Source organism: Mustela erminea, chromosome 19 (genome assembly GCF_009829155.1).
Source record: "Mustela erminea isolate mMusErm1 chromosome 19, mMusErm1.Pri, whole genome shotgun sequence".
In the NCBI taxonomy this organism is placed as follows: domain Eukaryota; kingdom Metazoa; phylum Chordata; class Mammalia; order Carnivora; family Mustelidae; genus Mustela; species Mustela erminea.
In genome coordinates this window covers 2,783,006-2,807,193 of record NC_045632.1, presented here as the reverse complement: position 1 = coordinate 2,807,193, position 24,188 = coordinate 2,783,006, and the positions used below count along the sequence as shown (strand labels likewise).

Sequence of the window (24,188 nt, the reverse complement as noted above, 5' to 3'; positions counted from 1 at the left end):
GGCTCTGACAGCCCCCCAGAACCAGCTCCCTCCCTTCTTGCCTCGCCAGGGTTCCCCCTCCCCCATCCCTCCGCCGCCGCCCCCTCCCCCTCCCACATCCCCTTCCCTCCCCCTCCCCCCACCCCCGTCCCCCGCCCCCCCCCCCGACCATGAGGATGATGGCCGCCGGCGCGGTGCACGGCCTCTTCACGGCCTCCGCGGCCCCGCAGCCGCCGCCGCCCCCGCCGCCGCCGCCGCCGCAACCCCAGCCTCCCCAGCAGCCGTCGCCGCCGCCACAGCAGCCGCCGCCGCCGCCGCCGCAGCCGCCGCAGCAGCAGCAGCCGCCGCCCCAGGCCCCCCCCATGGAGCCCGAGGCCCCGGATTCCCGCAAGAGGCCCCTCGAAACGCCCCCCGAGGTGGTCTGCACTAAGCGCAGCAACACGGGAGGTGAGAAAGGGTTGCGACTCGGTGTGGGGGAGCGGGCAGGGGGCCTCGCCTTTCTCCATCCTCCTCCCCCCGCCGTGGCAGGTGCAAGGGCTCTGGGGCGGGGAAGGGCGCCCCTCCCTAGACCCCGGAGCTGAGAGGGGCGTTGGGGAGGGGGCCGGACCCCCTCCCCCTCTCGCCGCTGCCCGGGGCTGGGAGCTTTGTCTGCGATGAGAGGGGATGGGGGGGAGGGGGTGGTTAAGTGTCCTTGGGGGGCGCAAAGGATGGGGGGCGTGGGTCCTTCTGGGCGGGCGTCTCTGTGTCCTTGAGGGGTGTGTGATGTGACCCTTTCGGGGCAGGGGTGTTCCCGGGCTGGCGTGTCCTGGCGAGGAGGAGGGGAAGGAGTAGAGGAGGCCTGTGGACCTGGAGCTTCCCAGCCTCCCTCCCTGGGGATGTCCTGAGCAAGGGTTGTCCCAGAGGGAGGTGTGAGTGGGCCATGGGCGAGATTGTGCGTGGGGACAAGCTGGGTGGGTGTGTTGGGTGAGATGGTGGAATGGGTGGGTGTGTAAAGCTAGGTGGGAGAATATGTAGCTGGGACAGGTGTGTGTGTATTTGTGTGTATGTGCGCGTGTGGGCCCTGTAAGGCCTGGATGTGTGACATTAAGGATCATGGATATGACAGGAAAGAAGATGTGTGTGCGTGTGTGTTAAGAGACAGGGTGAGATGAGGGGCTGGGCTCTGTGTTTGAGACCCTCAAAGGGGTACGTGTGGCAAGGGAAAGTGTGTGCATGTCACCCTAGAGGGGGGGCTGTGGCAGTGTGACACATTAAGTGAGAGGGTGTGTGTGACATGCAAGGGGGTGTGTGGGGGAAGCTGAATGGGCCAGCTCCGGGTGTGAGCCATGAGAGGCTGTGTGGATCAAGGAAGGCAGTTCAGTGTGTGTGACACCGGCGTGTCTGGGGTGGGGTGGGACCAGAAGAAGCTGGTGAGGGTATGTGACAAGAAAAGGGTGTGGGTGTGACTCCAAAGAGGCTGTGCCTGGGTGTGACACATGGAGGTGTGCAACAGTGACATCAGAGGGGGCGTGTGCGACAAGGGAAGGTGGGTGTATGACGGGAGAGGTTAGGGCTCTGTGGGTGAGCTGCACGAGGGTGTGTAACAACGGAGGGAAAGATAGTGCCTGTGTGACAGGGAATGTGTGTATATGACACCTAAAGGGTATGAAAAGGGAAGATTGTGTGTGTGTGTCTATAACAAGGGGAGGGGGTGTGTGTGAAATGGTTGAGTATGTAACTAGAGATCTAGAGATGCGGGAATGTTTCTATGTGTGAGAGAGACAAGGGATTGTGTGTGTACGTGTGTGATGTCTGAGTGTTTGACAACACAGAAGGTATACGTGTGTAAGACAGGAGGGCCCCCACTGTGTGTGTGACCTGAGGAAGTATGTGTACCAGAGAATAAAAGACAAGCGGGGCGCTCTAGCGGGTGTCTCTCTGGCCAGGGATTCAGGAAGGAGGTAGGGATTTTCAGAGTCTCAGAGCTCAGCCTCTTAACTCCCTGGATGGAGGGAGACCCCAGAGCAGACAAGCCCCTCCCTGCGGTCACCTTAGCCAAAATCTGCTTCCTCTGGCCTTTTCCTCCGGATGGGAGAGGAATGACCTGGGTCAGAGTGCATGCTCCCCACTCCGCCAGGCCCTGTAGTGGGTGGGGTGGGGACCTCCCACCTCCTCCCCTCCATGGAACACAAGCCAAGTCTCTTTCCTCCATTCCAGCACCGCCCTCCCCCTCAACTCCTGCCCAGGTGGGACAGGAATCGGGGACCCCCTGGCTGCCTGTGAGAGGGTGTCCAGCAGAAATTGAAGGAAAGGGAAGTTGGGGGAGGGGTGGGAGGGAGCTTCCTGTCCTTCTTCCTGCTCCCCCCACCCCCAGCACACACATGAATATGTCCCAGCCAACTTCCTTCCCTTCTTCCTGCCCCACTGCCATTCCCAGTGCTGGAGAGAATCAGGGACCCAGGCAGACCCAGGCAGGGACCCAGGCGGTCCCTGGGCGCCTGACCTGGCAGCCCAGCCCTGCCCCTGCTTGTGTGTGTGTGTGTGTGTGTGTGTGTGTGTGTGTATGTGTTGGTGGTGGTGGGGCATCTCATCCTTCTTTTAAAGGGGCTGAGGTGCTCCAAATCTGATTGCTCAGGGCAGCTCAACCTAACAATAGTCACAGTCAGGCCCAAGTACCTGGCACCTACTAGAAGTCAGGCTCTGAGATATGGGTTAATTTCCTAATACAACACTCTGGGGGAGAGGATTTGAGCTGCTTTTTCGCATGAGGAAAACAGGCTCAGCAAAATGAAGCCACTTTTGCCCAAAGTCACCCAGCTCATAAATTGGTGGAGCTGGGATCTATCCAACCCTGGGCCGTCTGGCTCCAGAGCTCATGTGCTTTAACCCTGGGCATCCTGCCTCCCTCAGCAGCGGGGAAAACTAGGATGAGCCCTTAGGGACCCTACCCTCCGGTGACCTGTGGGGAAACTGAGGTCCGGAGATGCAAAGGGACAGTCCTCCATTTATAGAGACACTCAGGAGACAGCGTTGGGCAAGGATCCGGGATTTTCAACTCAAAATTGAGGGCTCCTTGCGATAATACTGCCATGAGTAGGGGTGCTCCGTTAACCTCACCCCTTTCCTGAGCCTCAAGAGTCACCATCTGTCAAGTGGGAAAATCACAATAATCACAAGGATAATAGTAATAATCACTACCCGTTTTGCGGTTCTCTGCTTTATAGGCAGTAAGTCATGTAATTCTCCCCACACTCTGTGATGTAATAATTAACCACAGTAAATTATAATAATGGCTAATATCTATGGTCTGCAGAGCACCAGGAAGTCTTATGGAAAAGACTCTGTGCTCGGCACAGACCAATCATGTACTCCTTACAATTCTTGTATGTTCCCCTTCTTAACAGATGTCACACTGAGGCACAGAAAGGCTAAGTAACATGCCTATGGTCAGTCAGCTAATCAGAGGCAGAGCTGGGGTTTGAACTTGGGAGACTGGCTTCATGATATGGGTAGACACTATAGTGAACCCCATTTCTGGATGAGGAAGCCGAGGCCCAGAGGGTTGAGGGAGACTTCTGGGGATGTAATGACAAGGCATGGCAGACGGGGTCGATCAAGCTTGGGCCCGCAGAGCCAGCCTGCCTGCCACTCCTGCCTGTTCTTGGGGGTTGAGAGAGGAGATGGGGGCTGTTCCCACTAACGTCTGGGCTCCAGTACTGCCAGACACCATTGGTGGGGAGACAAGGCACTTAAGGACAAGAGGACTGGGGAGGGGGCTGGGAGTTGAATGGAAACTCAGGTTAGGAACTCACTCATCAGAGAGACAAAGGGCTGTAGTCTAGCGGGACAACACCAAGGGATGCAACCCACCCGGAGTACAGATGAAACTCTTCAAGGTGTTCCTTGCCCATAGACACACGCACATGTGCACCAGTCACACACACACACACACACACACATACACGCCTCCTTCCCCACCCCACCCCCTGCCCCGAATGAGTTTCCGGCCCCCAGGTCTTGCTCCCAGCATCCTCGCTGTTTCCCATAAACACAATATCACCAAAGTTAAGAGCCCCAAGAGTGAGACCTTCCAGGGTCCATCTCATCACAGCCATGGGCTTGGTGTGGGACAATTTATTTCACTGCCCCAAGCCTCAGTCTCCTTATCTTGAAAATGGGAGTCGTTAAGATCTGCTACTACCACTCCGGGCTTTTCTGTGGCTTAAATAGGACTGTATATATGATACACACCGCAAATCATCAATACACGGTAGCTGTCGTTACTACGATTGGTGCCACCAAGAATGTCATCGGAGCCTGTTGCGCTGTTGCGCTATCCCGCGGTGCTTCACCCTGTGGAAATCATACCCATCCACCTTTCTTTCACTCAGAGACGGTGTCACAGCTCGAAGATGGCATCACACCTTCAGCATGCCGTTCCCCCCTGCTTCGGTTGTATTGCATTTCTCACGGGAATGGGCAGCACCGTCATTCACAGACTGCCTCACACACCTGCTGTCCCCACCCTCCTGAGCGGTGCTGCTCCCCGCCACCGTGTCGTCTTGTCTTCCACCAGCCACATCCCCACACACTCCCACAACAGTGTCAACATCACACCCCCTCCGCCTCACACCTCTGTGGAACACACCGATACTTCTGCCCCCAACCCTCAAGCCAGAGCAGGTCCCATAAGCTGGCACCCCAACTTTGGTTTCCCCTAGACCTCCTGTCATTGAAAACAACACAGCCCCCACCCCTTCAGCTCTCCCTTTGTCGTTAGTGACCTTCCCCTTTAAAACCACCTATCAGGGTCAATTCTCTGATAAAAAGTGTGACTCTTACCACACAGCACCCCAGATCTCTCAGGTAGGTCACCATTTTTTTTTAAGATTTTATTCATTTATTTGACAGACAGAGATCACAGGTAGGCAGAGAGGCAGGCAGAGAAAGAGGGGAGAAGCAGGCCCTCTGCGGAGCAGAGAGCCCGATGCGGGGCTCGATCCCAGGACCCTGAGATCATGACCTGAGCCGAAGGCAGAGGCTTTAACCCACTGAGCCACCCAGGCACCCCTAGGTCACCATTATTTAAGGAGAGAGGGATATTGGTTGCTTTTTGGAAACTCCAGAAGCATTTCTGAAGAAGGTGGGCACAACAGATGATGGGGAGACTAGTAAAGAGAGGACTGCCCCTTCCCAAGGTGGGAATGCTTGAAGTTGTAGCAGGAGGAAAACCAGCAGGAGAGAAATGGGCACCTCTAGTTCTTCAGTCATGTTCAAGGGTAAAGGGGGCTGCCTGAACCCCAGCGGAAAAGCTAACGGGGTGGTGGTGGAAGTAGGTGGGTGTGGAGTTCTGGCATTTAGATCCTACTCCAGTAGAAGGAAGAACTTTTTCACAGGCAGAGCCTTGGTTTCTCAAACCGGGTGGGAGCATGTGAGGTCTGGGGGCTCCGCCTTCAGCTGAGGGTGTGTGTCTCCCCTTGGTGCAAGGCAGGCTGGAAAGAGAGGCCTGGCTTTTTGCTGGGGGACGTGGGACTCACCGAGTGCATTAAAGGGGAGGGGGTAAGCATACTCCCAAATGGGAAAGACATGCAAAGGATTCTGAAGAGGATCAGAGGGGTCTGTTGGCCACAGTGGGGACTACTGTCCTGTGTTCTGAGCTTCTGCAAGTGGGAGATCCCACCTAGTCATTCTCCATAGGAGGCTGGCTTCCGGTCGAGGCTCCTGGTTTGTACTAGTCTGCTACAGGGACCCTCAAGCACCCGGAAGGGGCTTAAGAGGATCCATGGACAAACTTTTTTTTTTTTTTAAACCATTGTATGTTTATATTCTATGCTTTGGAGGGGAAAACATAACCAGCCTTCAGACTCTGAATATTAGCAGTGGTTTTTAGGTGTCCTCTTTAAAGAGACGCATTTAAATTTTAAAAAGTGAGTGAACTTGGAGGAAATGGTCTGTGTCATGTTCCCTGCTGTGTCACCAGCACCTCAAACAAGGCCTGGCACAGAGTGGGTGCTCAGGAAGGATTTGTTGGAGGAAGGGAGGAAACAGTACTGAGAGGATACATCAAGGGCAAAGGCAAGAAGTAGTGTAAGAAGGAAGAAAGTCAGAGAGATGAGGGACAGGTTCTCGCTTCCATCAGTGAGAGCTCATTCCTCCTCCAAGAAGCAGAGAAAGGCCTGGGACATCCTCTAGGGAGGAAGTGATGAAGGAAGTGGGGTCTCCCCTCCTTCTCCCATTGCCCAATGAAAACCTCAGGCCTCAGAGGCTCGTCTCCCCACTTGCAGAGCACTTATCCTGGGCCAGACGCTGTTAGAAGAACTTTGCTTGTGTTTCTAACATTGGTAAATGTCATGATGATAGTGGAGGTGACGATGGCTAAGGTTTCTTAAGTGTTGCACGTGCCTGAGACCAGCCTAAGTACTTTACGGTTTATCACTTAATTTCCATAGTCCCATGAGGTAGTGCTTTCATATCCCTATTTTGCTGATGAGAATACTGAGGCCCCACGAGGTGAGGTGGTTTGCCCAAGGCCCTGCATCCCGTCAGGGACAAAATTCACACTCAGTCTAAAGCTGTTTCTGCTGTTGCATACAGAGATTCCTGGGGAAGGGGAAGGCAGAGGGCACAGAAAATGGGGTGGGGATGTAATCCCAGTTTTCTTCAGAGTAGATGAATACCTTCTACCTTCAAGAAAGAAGTTGGGGAAGAGGCCCTGGCTGGAGAGAAGATAGGGGTTGAAGTTAAAGAAGGAAAAAGCGGATAGAGTCCTTTGTGAGAATGCCCTCCCCATCTTTCTGAGCCTTTCAGGGATGGAGGATTGGTCTCCCATCTCTTTGACAGGTTTAGGGGTGGGGGCAGGCAAGAGGCTGCCTCTGTGAGCCCAGGGAAGAAAGTGAATTCAGGGGGGGTCAGGATGATTGATGGGAAGGCACTCTGGGGGGCTAATTACTTAATAGGTTTAATGGTCTGATGAGGCAAGTTTAAGTGGATTGCCATGGGCTTAGGGCAACCCCTTCATTCTGGACCCCCGCCCCATGCCTATGAAACCACATCCAGTCTCTTGCCCCCAAACCCCCATCTTAACACATCAGGGATCCCAGAACCTTCAATCTAAAGCGATCAGGCAGAGATGGGCAGGCTTCTGCCCCCCCCCCCGCCCTGCCCCCACTTTTACCAGAACAGTTTCTCTTTTATCTGCTCTGTGTGTTGGAGTTTCATGTGAGACATTGAAAATAGGTTTCCTTTGCTTAAAAGAAAAAAAATTTAAAAACCACTAGGGGATGTTTTAAGACCTTAAGCTTTGGAAGCAGAATGGCCTGGCTCCTCCCTTCCTTTCCCCAGTGTTTATTGCATGCCTACTGTGTGCTGGGCCATGGCATGAGTCCCTGGGACACAGGGGTGAGCTCCAGTGGACTTCTGTGGTACCTTGTTCTGAAGGCACAAAACGAACAGGAGAGGATCCATCTCCTCCTCAGGGTTCCAGGAAAGCTTCCAAGAAGAAACAACATTTGAGTGGGGACCTGAAGGACAAGAGGAATTTGCTGTGGGAGGGAAGTTCCAAGCAAAAGGAACATGCAAAGGCCCTGAGGTGGGTGGGAGGAGGGAATGTTTAAGGAATTAAGAGGAAGTAGGTCCGATGCACATAGAGGAAGATGAGGACGTGAACCTGGAAAGAAGTACAGGGCCAAGTCACAGAGGATCTAATACTGAGAAGGCTCCAGAATTTTTACCCTATGAGAACTTAGGGACAGCAGTTGGGTTAGAAGGTAGAAGAGGTTAGGCATGTACCTTGAGTGCATTAACGAAGCACTTTACACATGACCAAGAAAACTGGTCCCTAATGAAGAATTGCCGCAGCCCCACAAGGGACCACTGGCACCACCTCCCCGCCCCTGACCCTCTCAGCCCCTCACCCCCTTCCACTCTTTACCTCTCTGCCTCAGCCCCAGCTCCACTGGCTACCTCACCTTCCCTCACACAACTCAAGCGCAGTCTCACCCCAGGGCCTTTGCACTTGCTCTCCCATGGAGGCACATGTTTCCATTCCCACCTCCACAGCCTGAAAAACAATCAGTCATAAGGGTTCAGAGCCTGGACTCTAAAGCCAGGTTACAAAGTACTGCTTTCATAGCATCAGTGTGAAAATTAAAAGAACTAATATTTGTGTAGTACTTGGAACAGAGTCTAGTGTTTACTAGGTTCTGTAGAAGTGTTTGTTAAACAAAGAATGCCACATTCTTGGGGAGGGCTTTCCTGCCCACCGGATCTGACACTACAGCCCTTGCAATCCCCCTTCCCTTCTCCTGCCCCCTTTTGTGTTCTTGGTGCTGACCACCATCCGACATAAAGCATACTGTCTGTCTCCCCCTCCTTCTAGAAGAATGTAGCTGTGTGAGCTCTTGGCTGAATCACTGAAACTCTCTCGGCCTTATTTGCCTCATTTGCCTGCAAAATCAGGGAGTTTGTCTGTTTTCCTCACGGCTGTTTCACTAGAATACTGCCAAGCGTGTGATAGCAGGTGCTCAGTAACTATCCGTGGAATGAATGAATGAATGAGTGAGGGAATGAATGAAGATCATTATGTGTTTATTCTCCCTGCTGCTATTCTCATGGCCATTGCTCCTGTATGTTCCTTTGATGCCAGGGGTTTCCTATGACCACACCATGCTGAGGGGGAAGACCCCTTCCCCGGCCTCCCTTACCTCCCCTCCCCATGTGCCCCTGCAGAGGAAGGCGAATATTTCCTGAAGGTGCTGATCCCCAGCTACGCGGCAGGCTCCATCATTGGCAAGGGCGGGCAGACCATCGTGCAGCTGCAGAAGGAGACAGGAGCCACCATCAAGCTCTCTAAGTCCAAAGACTTCTATCCGGGTGAGCCCTGGCCCAGGACTCTGCCTTTGGCCTCCTGTCCCTCCCTCCTGGGCCCTGGATAAGGGGGAAGAGCTGCCCTTGGGGCAGTCATAGTGATGGGGCTCTCCCCTCCTCCTAAGGGGACAGAGCTGCCCTCAGCCCCAGGGGCCAGGCCTGAGCAGATGGGGGTGGGGGCAGGGCAAGACAATGGGCCTGCTGCATATTCATGAGTTCATTTGCATGATGTGCTGGCAGATGTGCCCCTTCCCACACACCTGCCTCTTTGGGTCAGTTGGAGTTGCTGGAGGGGGGTGGGCAGGGAGGCAGGTGTCAGGGTGTCCCTTGGGGTTGGGGGGCCAGCCAGCCGTGTTGCACACTCCCCCCCACACACACACTTCTTTTCCCTCACTCTTTCCCTTTGGATTTCTCTGTTACCCCATCTTGCCCAGTGTGAGTCCCACTGGTTTTCTCTATCTGCGTCATTCTTCCCTATGTCTCTCTCATTCTGTTTCTGATTTTCCATCTCTTGCTCCTCAAGCCTCCATTCCCATCCGCCTCTCTCTGGCTCCTCCTGCTCTTCTTTTTGTTTCTATCTCTCTGATTCTGTTTGGCTGTCCCCCACCCCTCGTCCCCATCCGTCTGTCTTGTCCATCTCTGTTTTCCCTCCTCTCTCCCCCTTCTCGTCTTCCCACCCCTCGCCCCGTCTTTTTCTGGCCCTCCACCTCTCATTGTCTCACATTTTTCTTTCTCTTGCTCCTTAACCCTCTCTGGCCAGTCATTCACTCAGCCAATATCCAGTAACACCCCCTAAATGATCTGCTGGATTGCCCCTCATTTCTTCCTGACTCTAGTCACCCACCTCTCCCTTCATGTTTCTTTCCCAGTCTCAACCCCCACATACTTTTTCTCTCCTTCCTCCAAACCAGCCTCTTTTCTGCCTCTCCTCCAGCTCTCTCTCTCTGGTGGCCATAACATTTCCAAGTCCCCTCCCTCCCTCTACTGTCCCCTGCTTTATCTGTCACCCCCTCTAGCTCCCCCTCCCAAGACCAGTGCCTGGGCTTTGACATCTAGAGATGTCCCCCAGGAAGGGCCCCCAGAATTGCATCTTTGGACCAGAGCTGATTCTAGTCATCCTTAATCCCCTTGGATTTTTTAGGTCAAACACCAAAGCTGGAGCCCAGGGTCAGGACACATTCATATTCTCTCTCTCTGTCTCTCTCTCTCTCTCTCTCTCCCTCCCTCCTGCCTCCATCCACACTGCCGCCCATCTCACTAAGCAGCTTTGGCAAGAGGTTTAGAGAACTGTCCAGGGAACCAGGCACACACCCCCAACCCTGCTTTCCTCTTCTACCCTGGCCCAGTTTCCCCCACACATCCCCTAGGCCACAAGATATGGATAAGACCTCTGCTTGGGGCATATGTCCGAGGACTCTTGGTTCCTTATGCTTGGATCATATTCTATGACATGAAACACATCGTCTCCTCCCAATTCAGTGACATACCCCACAGGCCAGGCATCTGAGAACCCCAGAGGATGGGACAGTCATTGGCTTTCTTGGGCCAAATACTATTCAAACAAGCAACATGAGCCAGCATTTCTCCCCAGCCCCAGGAATGTGTCCAGCGCCCCCTCCCCACTGCTGACATGGAATTTTCAGATCATAAAGCTTGTGCCACCTCATAGATTCAGGACATGGCCCCACACATCCTAGTCCAGCCCCTACGACTTCCTAGGACCCACAGGAACACAAGAAATGAGGGTGCTACCGGTTGAAAGGAAGAGCATTTTTCACTTTGCTCCTGGCTAACACCCTTTCATTCATTTATTCAACCTACATTCTCTGATTACCTATTCTATGGACAGAGATGAGGACAGCAGTGACTGAGATATCCCCCCCTTTCCCTCACAGATTTCACGGCCCAGTAGGGAAGACAGACTGAACACCAGCAATGACCCAGCATGGTCAGGGCTAGGACAGGGATGCTCAGAGAATGGTGGCAGCCCAGACAGGGCACCTGACCCAGCCTGGAAAGGTCAGGGAGGGCTTCCTGGAGGAGGGGCCCAGAACAATAAGTAAAAGTGAGCTAGATAAAAGCAAGGAAGAGCACTCCAGAAAGATGAACTAGCATGTTCAAAGGCTGGAGGGGGAGTTTGTTCACTGTGACTGAAGCAGACAGAGCAGATGAGAAATGACAATGGTGAAACACACAGACAGATGGACACACACATACACATGCATGCACACACACACACACACACACACACACACTCACTTGTGTCTACTACATGAAACAAAAACCTACCTGACCGTTATCCCCAAGAGAGGGGTAGAGTACAAAGGTTGTCCCCTCCTTGGTACAGGAAACGCCAAGCCCCAGACTATCCTTCCAGATCATTCATAGAGAAACTGAGACCCAGAAAGAAGCAGGCATTTGCCCAAAGCCACACACAGACTTACGTACACGCACTCAGATACCATAGTGATTCCAAACTGCTTCTGATTTGGAGCATTTGCCTAAAGCTCTGTCCCCAGAAAAAAAGCACAAACACACAACACACACTTTTTAAAAAATTACTGATTTATAACATTGCCTTAAAGTACAAAATCTTGAGAGATTACTTCATAAATCCATACATTACTCTTTTTTACTATCAAAAATGTGATAGCAAAAACGGAGTCATCTTATGCCTTCTTCCCAACACACGCACCAGCACACACACAGTCTGCATACCCCACATCGAACACAAGGGTGGCTCAGTGGTTAAAAGCTCAGACTCTGAAGCCAGATATCTGGGTTCCAGACCCTGAACTTCCACTACTGGCTGAGTGAACTTGAACAGATCCCAAACCTTCTCTGTGCCTCAGTGTCCTTAGCAGTAAATGGAGAATAATAATAGCGCCTACCTCCTACATGAAGTGCACAAATATATACGAAGTGCTTAGAATAGTGCCTAACGCTTGGTATTTTGTAAGCACCAGCTGTCATTATTGGACACTCTTTCAGGGGCTAACCGAGCCCTCCAAAGCCCTCATGGACCCCAGTTGAGAACTACAAAGTGTGGGAAATCCCAGACTCCCTGAGCTGGAAGGGAGCCTCGCCATAATGGAGAGCAGACCCATTTAAGCCAGGCTCTCCCTAGGGCCCCCCCCTCCGGTTCCCACCCTGACCCACACCCTTTCCTATTTACACCCAGACGGAGGCAGCCTGCACGCTGACTCACCCTTGGCTCAGACCAGTCCATTGTTCTGGGGTTGGGGGGAATAAGTGAGGAACAGTGGCCCAGAGGAGATGGAGGTTATCAACTATCCAAGTGCCCCCCAAGACAGTGACACCCGGACATATGGATAGACTGGCATGCCAGGCTGAGAGATGCCAGTGAGGGCTCAGGGTGGGGGCACCAATGTGCTGCGCTAGAATGCCCATGGGAGACTGGACCCTCACCCCCAAATGTCCCAGACACTCAGGCACATGGAGCCTGGCACGGGCTCAAGACCTTTTATAGATCCAGGGAGCTAACTGGTCCCTACAGGCAGTCCCACCAGAGAGAGAGAGAGACAGACACCCACTCTACACAGCAAAAATGCACAGCTCGACCAGGCGCACACACTTTCACACCAGCCGGTCACAGTAGAGCTGTCTTTGTCTGGCGATAATGCATACAGACACACACACACACACACACACACACACACACACACACACACACCAGTCCTCCTGTCATACTGACGCTTGAGTGAGTCTACTTTTCCGTCTCTCTCTCTCTCTCTCTCGCTCACATTGACACATACCAGTGATAGAACCTTGTCTGTCTGTCTCCTACACACAGGCTCACGCACATAGACACGCATGCCACACACCAGGCACCCAGATAATCTTTCGAACACCGAAAGGTGTCTCATGGTTTCTTTGCTGCCAACGCTCACGCTGACATCAGTCTCAAAGTGATAGTCATTCATCATATAGCATCAGCACGGCTTCCTGAGATCCTTTGTTTCTTTCTCTCAAACTCTCCTGAACAAGCAGCTTGGTCTCACAAATGGTACATACATAACCTTGAACATCGCAGTGATACTCAAAGTCTTTCCCATGAACAAGAGTGCATACATGGTTACTGGATTCACTGTGTCGTGCTGTCGGTTTACAACTCAGTCTCTCCCACTCTTTCTCTTATACACGTACACAGCTAAAGACAACTGAGCCATTCCAGCCCAGGTATACACATGCATGGACACCTGCTCATACACACACACACACACACACACACACACACACACCACTCACCCAAACAGCCACACAGATATATTTGCACTGGTCAGCTTGTCACCCAGGCTCTATCCCACACACATATCCCAACATCACCCAGAGCTGGTTTCTCTGTTCCCCGCTGCCTCCCTACCTCTAGTACACACACATATGCACGCAGAGTGAGGGTGCCTAGGTTAGAACCACAGCCAAAATCTAGACACTCTCCAGCAAAGGCATCCACCCCACTCTCCTTTCTCCATCCCTGAGCCCCTACCCTTCCCTAAGTTGCCTCTGCTCTCCCTGTCCATACCCTTGCCCTCCCCCACCCTTCAGCCCTCCATCTGGTGGGTCCAGGCAGGCACTCTGGTCTCTCTTCTGCCTCCCCCATCCCCCAGCCCTTCCCCATCCTCTCCAAAAGCCCAGAGGCCTTCGCTGCAGGCTTTCAGGGGTTGCTACGGCAACGGGGCTTCGTCCCTCGTCCCCCTGGGGGTGGGCTGAGGACCCGGCCAGCCAGACCGATAAGGGGGTTCCAGTTACTGTGGCAACCGTTGCAGGCCTGAGCTCTAGTCTTCTGGGGTGGGGGGGGGGGGAAGTAGTGAGTGAATGGTTGCCAGAGCAACCAGGAGCCGGCAAGGACTGGGAAGAGGCAGCTGAGCCCTGTCTTCCCTGCCCAGGGCTGCTGTGGGCATCGCAAAGCACTTAAGCATCATTCTTCCATCCCCTGGGGTTGTTTTGGGGGAGGGACACAAAGTGCAGATTATAAAACAGGCATTCCACTCACTTTCCCAGCTACCCATCATGGCCTGGGAGTCCATGCCAACTTCCCCAGGCTTACCATGTGCCCTGGGCCCGGTTAGGTCCACTTTCTAGATCTAGGTTTCTCTTTCCATTAAATGGGGCCTGTCTCCCAGGAATCTTCTCATTCCTGTGTGATGAGGGTGCCCTCTCTCTCCCTTGCTCAACAGGAACCACAGAACGAGTATGCCTGGTACAGGGCACAGCAGAGGCCTTGAATGCTGTGCACAGCTTTATTGCTGAGAAGGTCCGAGAAATCCCACAAGCAATGACCAAGCCTGAGGTGGTCAACATCCTTCAACCCCAAACCACGATGAACCCCGACAGAGCCAAGCAGGTCAGCAGGGGCAAAGACTGGGTTTCTGTAAAGCCGGTGAGGTTCAGGAGAAGATACTTCTCCCATATCACTGGATTACTGTGGGAGTTGAATGGGATAACGCCGATAAGATATTTGTCAAGCAAATACATGGTAGTAATTAGTCGTATTAGGTAGTATTAGGTCGTATTATTAGGGAGTCAGCCTAGGGACTCCAACCTCTTAGAGTGGGCTTGATGCAGAGATGGAGTGAAGGTCTGGGAGAATTTGCCCTAGACGCCGCCCCACTAGCGCCCCCCCCCCCCCACACACACACCTTATCCCTCCTTCCTGGGATTCTCTAGACCCTTTCCTTCCTTCCACCTCATCCCATTGTCTCCCAGAGCAACCCGCCTCCCACTTCCTGTTCTCACCGGAAGTGACTTCATTGACAACCCATCCACATCCAGAAAAGTTTAGAAATGGCCTCATACTCCCTCTCTCCTTTAATTATTGTATGGTGTATCCACCATTTGGGAAAAATGGGTATTTTGCTAGTGAGAGAGGGGGCAGGTCCCTCTCCTACACAGCCCTCTCTAGGAGGGATGGAAGGAGGAGGACAGCGCCTCTTGGTTGCCTCAGTTACGGGGAAGCTGTGGCGTAGGGGCGTGGCAGGGAGCGGACCAATCAGTACCCCGGCCTCTCTGGTTGCCATGACCACGGTGTTCACCGGGCAGGTGGGCTTGCTGCAAAGCCCCTGGCGTGGGTAGGAGGGAGAGGGCAGGGGAACTGTGCACACTCCCCGTTTTCTCCCCCTTTACCCACTCCCAAATACTTGCAAACACGACGCAGAGGGGCAAGAGCCCCTGGCAGGAGGACAGGGCCCTTGTGAGAGTTCCTTAACTTCTGCCTAGAAGCAAAGACCAGAGAGAGACTCTCGGTAAAAGGAATCCGGAATTCTTAGGAATTCAGTTACCCTGAGATGGGAGAAACCACGGACCTGAGTTCCCCCGAGCTCCTGGGGAAAGGGTGGGTGGAAAGCCCTGGAAGAATGCTGCCAAGCGAATCATTCCCAAAAAAGACTTGGGGCTTGGGGCTTGGAGAGTGGCTGCTGTCCTTGGTGCTGAAGCGGCTCTGCCGGGTCTCTCCCGAATCCCTTCCCACCGGCAGGCCACGCCATTTACACGGTGGCAAGAATATCACCTTTTTCCTTCGCCTTGGTCGCGGCCACAGAGGGCTAAGAGTTCATGAAGAGTCTGCACATGCTTCAGGGAAAATGGGGTCAACACCGTCTGCACCTGATCCTTTCACTCCTCCCTTTAATCCACAGAAACTCTGAGATAGTGGAATCGAAAGGTTATAGGACCAGGATTTTTCCTCTCCTTATTCATTACTTAGGGGGCTCTAAAGAATGAAAGAGATAATGGCTGAAGGCTCTGGAGTCAGATGTTGAGTTGAATCTTAGTCTGATAACTTATTTCTTTACCTGGGCGACCTTGAATAAGTGACTTGATTTCTCCATGCCTCATTTTTCTCATCTGCAAAATGAGATTCATTATGGCACCTACTTAAGGGCAGTGATCAGTGTTCACTGTTGTTTAAAAAGCACTTAGCATGTATTCCTAATTCATAGAAAGTTCTCAAAAGATGTTAGCTGCTGATATTATTATGGGATTTTTAAGTCAGGAGACGGGTCTACTCTCTTTCTACATTGGACTTGCTGTGTTACTCTAGGTTCCTTTCCCTTCTGTAAGCCTCAGTTTCCTTTCTTTACAGTGTGGAAGCTGGGCCAAACCAGGGATTATAAATTGAAATGCCTCCAAGATTCAGACAGGGAACATAAAGAATTGAGGACTCTGGTCTCACCAGAGAGATATGATGCTATCCCTAAAGGGGGCAGCTACTATTCAACTCAACTCAATTCTTACCCTTTGGGAATGTAGACAAAGTGTTGCCACATCTCACAAATTTTTCAGAAGAAGCCAGAAATATTTGAAATCAACTGATTTTTAAAGGTTGGCTCAACCTTAAAACCACTATGTGGCTGGGGGCTACCTGCGGCCCAAGGACCCCCACTTTGCCACCTCTGGGTTATACCAGTGGTTCTCAGCCTTGGCTGGTATCTGAATCATCTAGGTGTCTTAGAATCCAGATTCTTGGTTCCCAGCCTAGAACCACTGAATCGGAATTTCTGGGGTGAAGGCTTGGAAATCTGAACATAGATTCTGGACTGAGATCAGATCCTGGCTCTATTACTATCTGTGTGACCTTGAGCAAGTTACTTAACCTCTCTTGCTTCTGTTTTCCAAGCCATAAAATGTGATAATAATAGTGTCTGCCTATTCTTTCTTGTAAGGTTGCTGTAGAGATTAAGTAAGTGACTATATGATTATGAAAAGTGTTTGAAAGTGTTCATATAGTGTTTGAAAATGAAACACCATATGAAAGTGTTTACCAAAGGGTCGGGCAAATGGAAGGACCGTTAGCTGTAAAATTATTATTCTACTATTACTATTTGAAAATCTCCACAGATTTGCAAATCAGGGGAACAGATGTTCTCTGAGGTCTTTCTGGCCCTAAAACTCCTACAATTCTATGGCTCTGTGATTTCAAGATTTTTGATGTACATTATTCTAAGACTCTACTGTTCTGACTGATGTCCTGGCACTCCAGGATTCTATGAAACTGCACCTGTGATCTCTCTGAGATGCTGTGGGTCCCACCTGGGCCCATCAGGAAGACAGTTAACCATTTGCCGAGGGCTTCCCATGTGACAGGCACTCCAGTCATTGAATATTCCCAATGGTTGTATGGAGTAGCTGTGGTTACATCTGTGTTGGAGGAGAGGAAATGAGGCACAGAAAGGTGAAAGCATTTGCTCTCACCATTTTTGGTGAATAGTTAATTCATCCTTTCTTTTTTCCTCTGAATGCTGTATCATACTAAATACCTTTTGATTCTTAGGTCTGGTTCTAGCCTCTTGACTTGTCGGACTCTTTTTCTGATGATGTTTTTGAATATATAAATTGAGATATTAAAAAAATTGAGATATAATTCCCATACTGTATAGTTCACCATTTTAAAGTATACCATTTAGTGCTGTTTAATATATTCACAAAGTTGTGCACTGATCACCTAATATAATTCCAAAACGTTTTCACCACTCCAAAAAGAACCCTTACATGCTTTGGCAGTCACTGTCCATTGTCCCAGCTCCCCCTTCCTGTCCCTTCCAACCACTAACCTATTTTTGGTGTCTATGGATTTGCCTATTCTGGATGTTTTATATAAATTGAATGACATAACACATGGCCCTTTGTGTCTGGCTTCTTTCCCTTAGCATACTGCTTTCAAGATTAATCCGTACTGTAACATATATCAAAACCTCATTCCTTTTTATGGCCAAATAATATCCCACCATATGCATTTATCACATTTTGTCTGTCTATCAGTTGATAGTCATTTGGGTTGTTTCTTTTAGCTATTATGAAGAATGCTGCTATGAACATATGTGTGGGTATGGTTTTCAGTTCTTTGGAGCATATACCTATGGATGGAATTGGGTCAGATGATAGATCTAACCTTTCGAAGAACTGTCAGACTATTTTTTAAAACAACTATACCACAGATGTGAGATTTAAATCCAGGTCAGCCCATGGAGGTAACAATGACAACAACCATTTCTTGAGCATCTACTATGAGCACATATTACCTGGACACTCACATAGCACCATACGCTCAGCACATAGTAGGTGCTCCAAAAATGTTGCTTGTTTGATTAATGGATAATGATCTGCCTGCCCATAAGGGCCAAGCAGAAACATAGCTAAGGGGCACTGGTCCCTGAATCAAGCTCATCATTTCATGAATGATCTCAGTTAAGCTTCATAATAAATCTGTGGAGGAGGGATGGATATCCCCATTTTATAGATGAGAAAACTGAGTCTCAAAGAGGTTAGGTCACTTGCCCCAGCATCAGTGGTGGAGCCAAGATTTCCAACCTGAGCAAATGTCTGGAGAGTCCAAGGCATTCACACAGTCTTTGCTGAATGCATACCAGGCATTCCCCTAGGCACCGAGAACCCAGTAGTAAACAATACAGACAAAAATCTCTACCCTTGTAGATCTAACATTCTTTCATGTGGAAACCGAAAACAAGCAAGCAAATAAAAAAGTCAGAGAGTGAAAAGTGCTATGACAAAAGACAAAGCAGAAAAAAGAGGGGGAAAGAGTCCTGGGGCATTTTTTTCTCCTTTTATTTTGAAAATGTTGAAGAATAATACAATGAACTCTCTATACACTGCCCTTAGACTCAGTAAGCATTAACATTTGCTTTATCTCTTTACACACATGAACACACACAAGCACTTGTTAGCTTTATTTGCTTGGTTGTTGGGTGGTTTGTTTGTTTTTGCTGATCCATTTGAAAATAAGTATAGACCTCGTGACTCTTTATCCCTAAGTTCTTGAGCATGTGTCTCCCAAGACTAAGGATGTGTCCTGTATTGTTATGTTACTGTTATCGCACCTACAAAAATTAACACCAATTCCATGCTCTCGGTTAGTAAAAAGTTCACATTCACATTGTTCCAAAATATGTTATGTCTATAAAGTATTTTCCTATCCAAAATTCAGTCAGTATTTCTGCATTGCATTGAGTTGTTATAACTTATTAGTCTCTTTTAATCTAGAATAGTCTACTATACATGTATTTTTAAAGATTTTTTTTAAAGATATTATTTATTTAACAGAGGGAGAGATCACAAGTAGTCAGAGAAGCAGGCAGAGAGGAGGAAGCAGGCTCCCCGCTGAACAGAGAGCCCGATGCGGGGCTTGATCCCAGGACCCCGAGATCATGACCCGAGCCGAAGGCAGAGGCCCAATTAACCCACTGAGCCACCCAGGCGCCCCTAAAGATTTTTTTAAAGTAATCTCTACACCTAACATGGGGCTCAAACTTACAACCCCAGGAACAAGAGTTACACAACACTCTATTGACTGAGCCAGCCAGGCACCCTATCTACTATATATTTTGAAGATAGAGTCAACAGAATTGCTGATTGGATGCTGAGTGGCAGGGAAAGAGAGGACTTCTAAGTCTTGAGTCTGAGAAGGGAAAGGGTGCATTTTCCCACATACTGAAATGAGGAAGACCATGGCAGAAACACATCTGAGCAGATGAGGTGGTCCACTTTGGATTTTTTTTTTTAAGATTTTATTTATTTATTTGGCAGACAGATCACAAGTAGGCAGAGAGGGAAGCGGAGAGAGAGGAGGGAGCAGGCTCTCCGCTGAGCAGAGAGCCCGACGTGGGGCTCGATCCCAGGACCCCGAGATCATGACCCGAGCCAAAGGCAGAGGCTTAACCCACTGAGCCACCCAGGCGCCCCTCCACTTTGGATTTTAAGTTTGAGGTGTCCACTCGACATCATTCCAGAGATATGAAGTTAGCAATTGGATACAAGTCTGGAGGTGTCTCTGCCAGGGACATAAAATAAGCAAATAAACAAGCATCAATAATTGGGGTGGTAAGGCCTCTTTGTGCCTTAGTGCAAAGAACTGAATGATGAGGTGAGCCTCCTTTTCTGGGAAGGAGCATTCTAGGTGAGGGCATAGCAGGAGCAAAGGCCCTGAATCTGGACGAAGCTTGCAACTTGGAGGAACAGCAGGGAGCCTAGTATGCCTGCCATGGAGTCAGCAAGAGGGAGGGAGGGAAAAGTCGAACTCAGATCAACAAAGAACAGAGCAAGTAGAGCAGTGCTTCTCAGGCTTGTCAAACCCCATGCCCTCTTTCTCCTACAAATATTTTCCCAGCCCTCTTTCCTCTGAAATTACACACACACACACACACACACACACACACACACTCCTTTCAGTGCATGGAAAGCACATATAATGTAGATGCATTACCTATCTAAATCCCTTAAGATTTTCAACAGTTTTATTAAGATATTAATTCACATACCTACAATTCACCCACTGAAAGCATGCAGTTCAAAGTTATTATTATATTCAGAATTGTGCATCCATGCCCACGATCAATTTTAGAACATTTCATTTCCTCATAAAGAAACCTTGATCCCCTTAGCTAGCACTCCTCAATCCCCACAGCTCAGCACCAGCCCCCAGCCCTAAGCCACCACTAATCTACTTTCTGTCTCTATAGATTTCCCTGTTCTGAACATCCATATAAACGGAATCCTACAATATATGGTCTTTTGTGTCTGGCTTCATTCACACAGCATGTTTTCTAGCTTCAACCATGTTGTAGCCTGGATCAGTACTTTGTTCATTTAAATTGATTGCCAAGGAATATTCCATGGTATGCGTGTATAATTTCTTTATCCCGTAAGACGTTTTTACATAAAGGAGAAATGAAAGGAAGGTGATGTGTTATGAAATGAGATGAATTTTAATAGGTAAATGTTACATGTTACTACAGCAGATGTAGTGCCATAGTTAGCTGCTCACACCTAACACAGTCCGAGACAGTGACAAACACAGTGAACCAGGGTGTCTTATCAGAGATGCAAATAAGACACATGGCATTACTACTGTTATCATGGTTGTTTTTTTTGAAACGATGAACCAGTCTTGGTAAATTTCAGAACAAAACGAAGTACAATCTTCCCTTCCTTGACAGGTTAGTTGCATTCCTGGAAATTTCAGTAGCTCTTAACCACGTGGGAAAAAGAAAATACTCGGCACTTATATGGATCGTGGGGTTCAGGTCTGGGCTCTGAATTTTATAAACGGACTTTTTGCCAACACGAATGTCCAGGGAGTCACTTAAAAAGTCATACGGGCGGACGATTGGTCGGTTGGATGTTGTAAAGAACTGACATCCAAAGCCCAGGCCCACAGCGTGCCCGCATCTGCCCCCTCAGTCGTCATGACAACCAGAAGCTCTCCCACAAATTTCCCAAACAACCCTGGGGTCCAGCTCAGAGGCAGAGATGGGAGGTGGGGGCTTTAGCGGGTAGAACCGGCAGGTGTGAGAGGATTGAGCAAGAGGAACCTATGTGTAGAAGTGCTCTTGGATATGCCAAAGGAGACTTTTGGTTTTGAAAGCTCCCCCTTTGGTTTTGAAAGCTCCCCCTCCCCCACCCCCAGAATTAAGATAGATCAGATTTGCAGCAGCAAAAGATGGGCCTTTTTGCACCCGAGAAGGGGACCAGTGTATTTAAGTGCCCAATCCTCTCAGATGTGAGGTTTATCTTCATTTTACAGCTAGGACAACTGCATTAGATTGCTAGGGCAGCCGTAACAACAGACCGCAGACCGGGTGGCTTAAGCAACAGAAATTCATTTTCTCAATAGTTCCGGAAGCTAGAAGTCTGAGATCTGGGGCAGGGCTGGTTTCTTCCAAGGCCTCTTTCCTGGGCTGGGAGATGGTTGTCCTCTTCTCCGCATTCTCACGCCGTCTTTCCTCTGTATGCGCCTGTGTTCTAAGCTCTCCTTCTTATAAGGACATCATTCCTTTTGGATTAGGACACACCCCAATAACCTCACTTAACCTTCATTGCCTCTTTAAAGACCCTCTGTCCAAATGCTGTCACATCCTGAAGTACAGGGGTGGATCAGACTGCAGCATCTGAATGTCGGGGGCAACAATCTGACCCATAACAAAAAGAGGGTTAAGCGCAGTGACCTTGCCAGTAGGGTGGGAAACACCACGGAGCAGGAATCCAAGAGGCCAGACTGCAGCTTCTCCACAATCTGGGTAACCCTGGGGGGAGTCCCTTTCTCTCCTAGGTCGCAAGTGACTCCTCTGTAAAATGAGACTTAATGACTCCTTTTCTGGGGCTGGGAGTCAGAGTGTTTAGTATTTCTAGAAGGCGTGAACACCAGTGCAAGCTGGGAGCACCTGCTGTCCTGGAGGGCACCCACTGGGTTAGCCATTAAGTCTTTAAGGTGCTGGAGGGAAGGGAAATCCCAGGGGTCCCAGGGACACAGGACAGGGTGCCTGAGAACCTACCAAGAGGACTTGGAGTACTAGCTCTCTTTTTTTTTTTTTTTTTTTAACCAACCAATATGAAAGTATTTCGCTATTTTTTCAAGGGGGCACAGCGGGCCTGATCTGGGCCAGGGGAGAGCGGGGCGAGTGAAGAGTGCAAGGCCTTGCCTAACGTTAAGGTTCAGTCTCCACTCACCGTCCTAAAGACCCTCCCTCTCGCCCCACACGCAGGCCAAGCTGATCGTCCCCAATAGCACCGCGGGCCTGATCATCGGCAAAGGGGGCGCCACCGTAAAAGCCGTGATGGAACAGTCGGGTGCCTGGGTGCAGCTGTCCCAGAAGCCGGAGGGCATCAACCTTCAGGAGCGCGTGGTGACCGTCAGCGGCGAGCCGGAGCAGGTGCACAAGGCCGTGAGCGCCATCGTGCAGAAGGTACAGGAAGACCCCCAGAGCAGCAGCTGCCTCAACATCAGCTACGCCAACGTGGCTGGCCCCGTGGCCAACTCCAACCCCACCGGCTCACCGTACGCCAGCCCCGCCGACGTGCTGCCCGCCGCCGCCGCCGCCTCGGCCGCTGCCGCCTCGGGCCTGCTGGGCCCCGCGGGGCTGGCGGGCGTGGGCGCCTTTCCAGCCGCCCTGCCTGCCTTCTCAGGCACCGATCTGCTGGCCATCAGCACGGCGCTTAACACGCTGGCCAGTTACGGCTACAACACCAACTCCCTCGGCCTGGGCCTCAACTCAGCCGCGGCCTCCGGGGTCCTGGCCGCCGTGGCCGCCGGTGCCAACCCCGCCGCCGCCGCTGCCGCCAACCTCCTGGCGTCCTACGCGGGGGAGGCCGGGGCGGGGCCCGCCGGAGGGGCCGCCCCGCCTCCACCCCCGCCCCCCGGAGCCCTGGGGTCCTTCGCCTTGGCCGCAGCCGCCAACGGCTACCTCGGGGCCGGAGCGGGCGGCGGGGCGGGCGGCGGGGGTGGCCCGCTGGTGGCCGCCGCAGCTGCAGCCGGGGCCGCCGGGGGCTTCCTGACGGCGGAGAAGTTGGCAGCCGAGAGTGCCAAGGAGCTGGTGGAGATTGCGGTGCCTGAGAACCTGGTGGGGGCCATCCTGGGCAAAGGGGGCAAGACGTTGGTGGAGTACCAGGAGCTGACAGGCGCGCGCATCCAGATCTCCAAGAAGGGAGAGTTCCTGCCTGGCACGCGGAACCGGCGGGTCACCATCACAGGCAGCCCTGCGGCCACACAAGCCGCTCAATACCTCATCAGCCAGCGGGTCACCTACGAGCAGGGAGTGAGGGCCTCAAACCCCCAGAAAGTGGGATGAGGCCTGTGGTGTGTGCTCCCACCCTCCTCCCGGCCCCTTCTCCTCCTCTTCCTTCTCCTCCCCTCCCCCACCCCACCCCCAACTCCTGACCTCAGCTCGGGTGTAGTCCTGCTCCTCGTGGGAAGGGGCTGGGGTAGGCCTGACTGCACCCCCCCCCGGTAGTCATAGGCAGGATTGAGTGATGGCTGGGGAAGGGGCCCAGAAGCCCCCTCCCCCAGCTCTGAACTGACCCCCTTCTTCCTTCCTCCCGACGCTTGGCTGGGCCTGACCCTCCTATCCCAGGGCCCGGGTCTGTGTGATATCTGTATATATTGCATTTTGTTGATTTTAATAGAAAACAAAGTGTTATTTTCTCTTTCTTTCCCTCCTTTTTTTTCTTTTTTCTTTTTTTTTTCTTTTCTCCCCTCTCCACACCCCGCCTTTTTTTTTCTTTTTTTCTTTCTTTCTTTCCTTTTTTTTTTTTTTTTTTTTTTGTGAGGATCCCCCCCCCTTTGTAAGTTTTTGTTTTTATATGGGAGGAGGGGAGGGAGCCTCTGGGCCGCCTAGAATGAGGGGCCTCCCCCAAACTACACCCCGCCTCTCCTGCTTTCATTTCTGGATCTGAGAGAAGGGACAGGAATAGAGGTAGCTGAGGAGTCCGAGCTGAAATGGGGTATTTGGAGCAGGGACCCCAGAGTTCCCAGATTTTCTCAGCGACTCTACCCCTATTGGAGTTGCCTCTCCTAGGTGGGACTGTTCACTGTTTTGTTGTCAGGCCCTATGGGGGGAGGG

The 24,188-nt window shown here is 51.2% G+C and overlaps 1 protein-coding gene across 1 annotated transcript; it reads left to right on the top strand.

Moving 5' to 3' along the window:
* The first annotated feature begins 248 nt into the window (after positions 1–248).
* NOVA2 (NOVA alternative splicing regulator 2) lies at positions 249–23,776 on the top strand. Its single transcript, XM_032325536.1, has 4 exons — positions 249–426; positions 8,686–8,829; positions 14,022–14,188; positions 22,335–23,776. The coding sequence occupies exons 1-4, from the start codon at positions 342–344 to the stop codon at positions 23,415–23,417; spliced, it is 1,479 nt and encodes a 492-aa protein (XP_032181427.1). The 5' UTR covers positions 249–341; the 3' UTR covers positions 23,418–23,776.
* Positions 23,777–24,188: the final 412 nt, after the last annotated feature.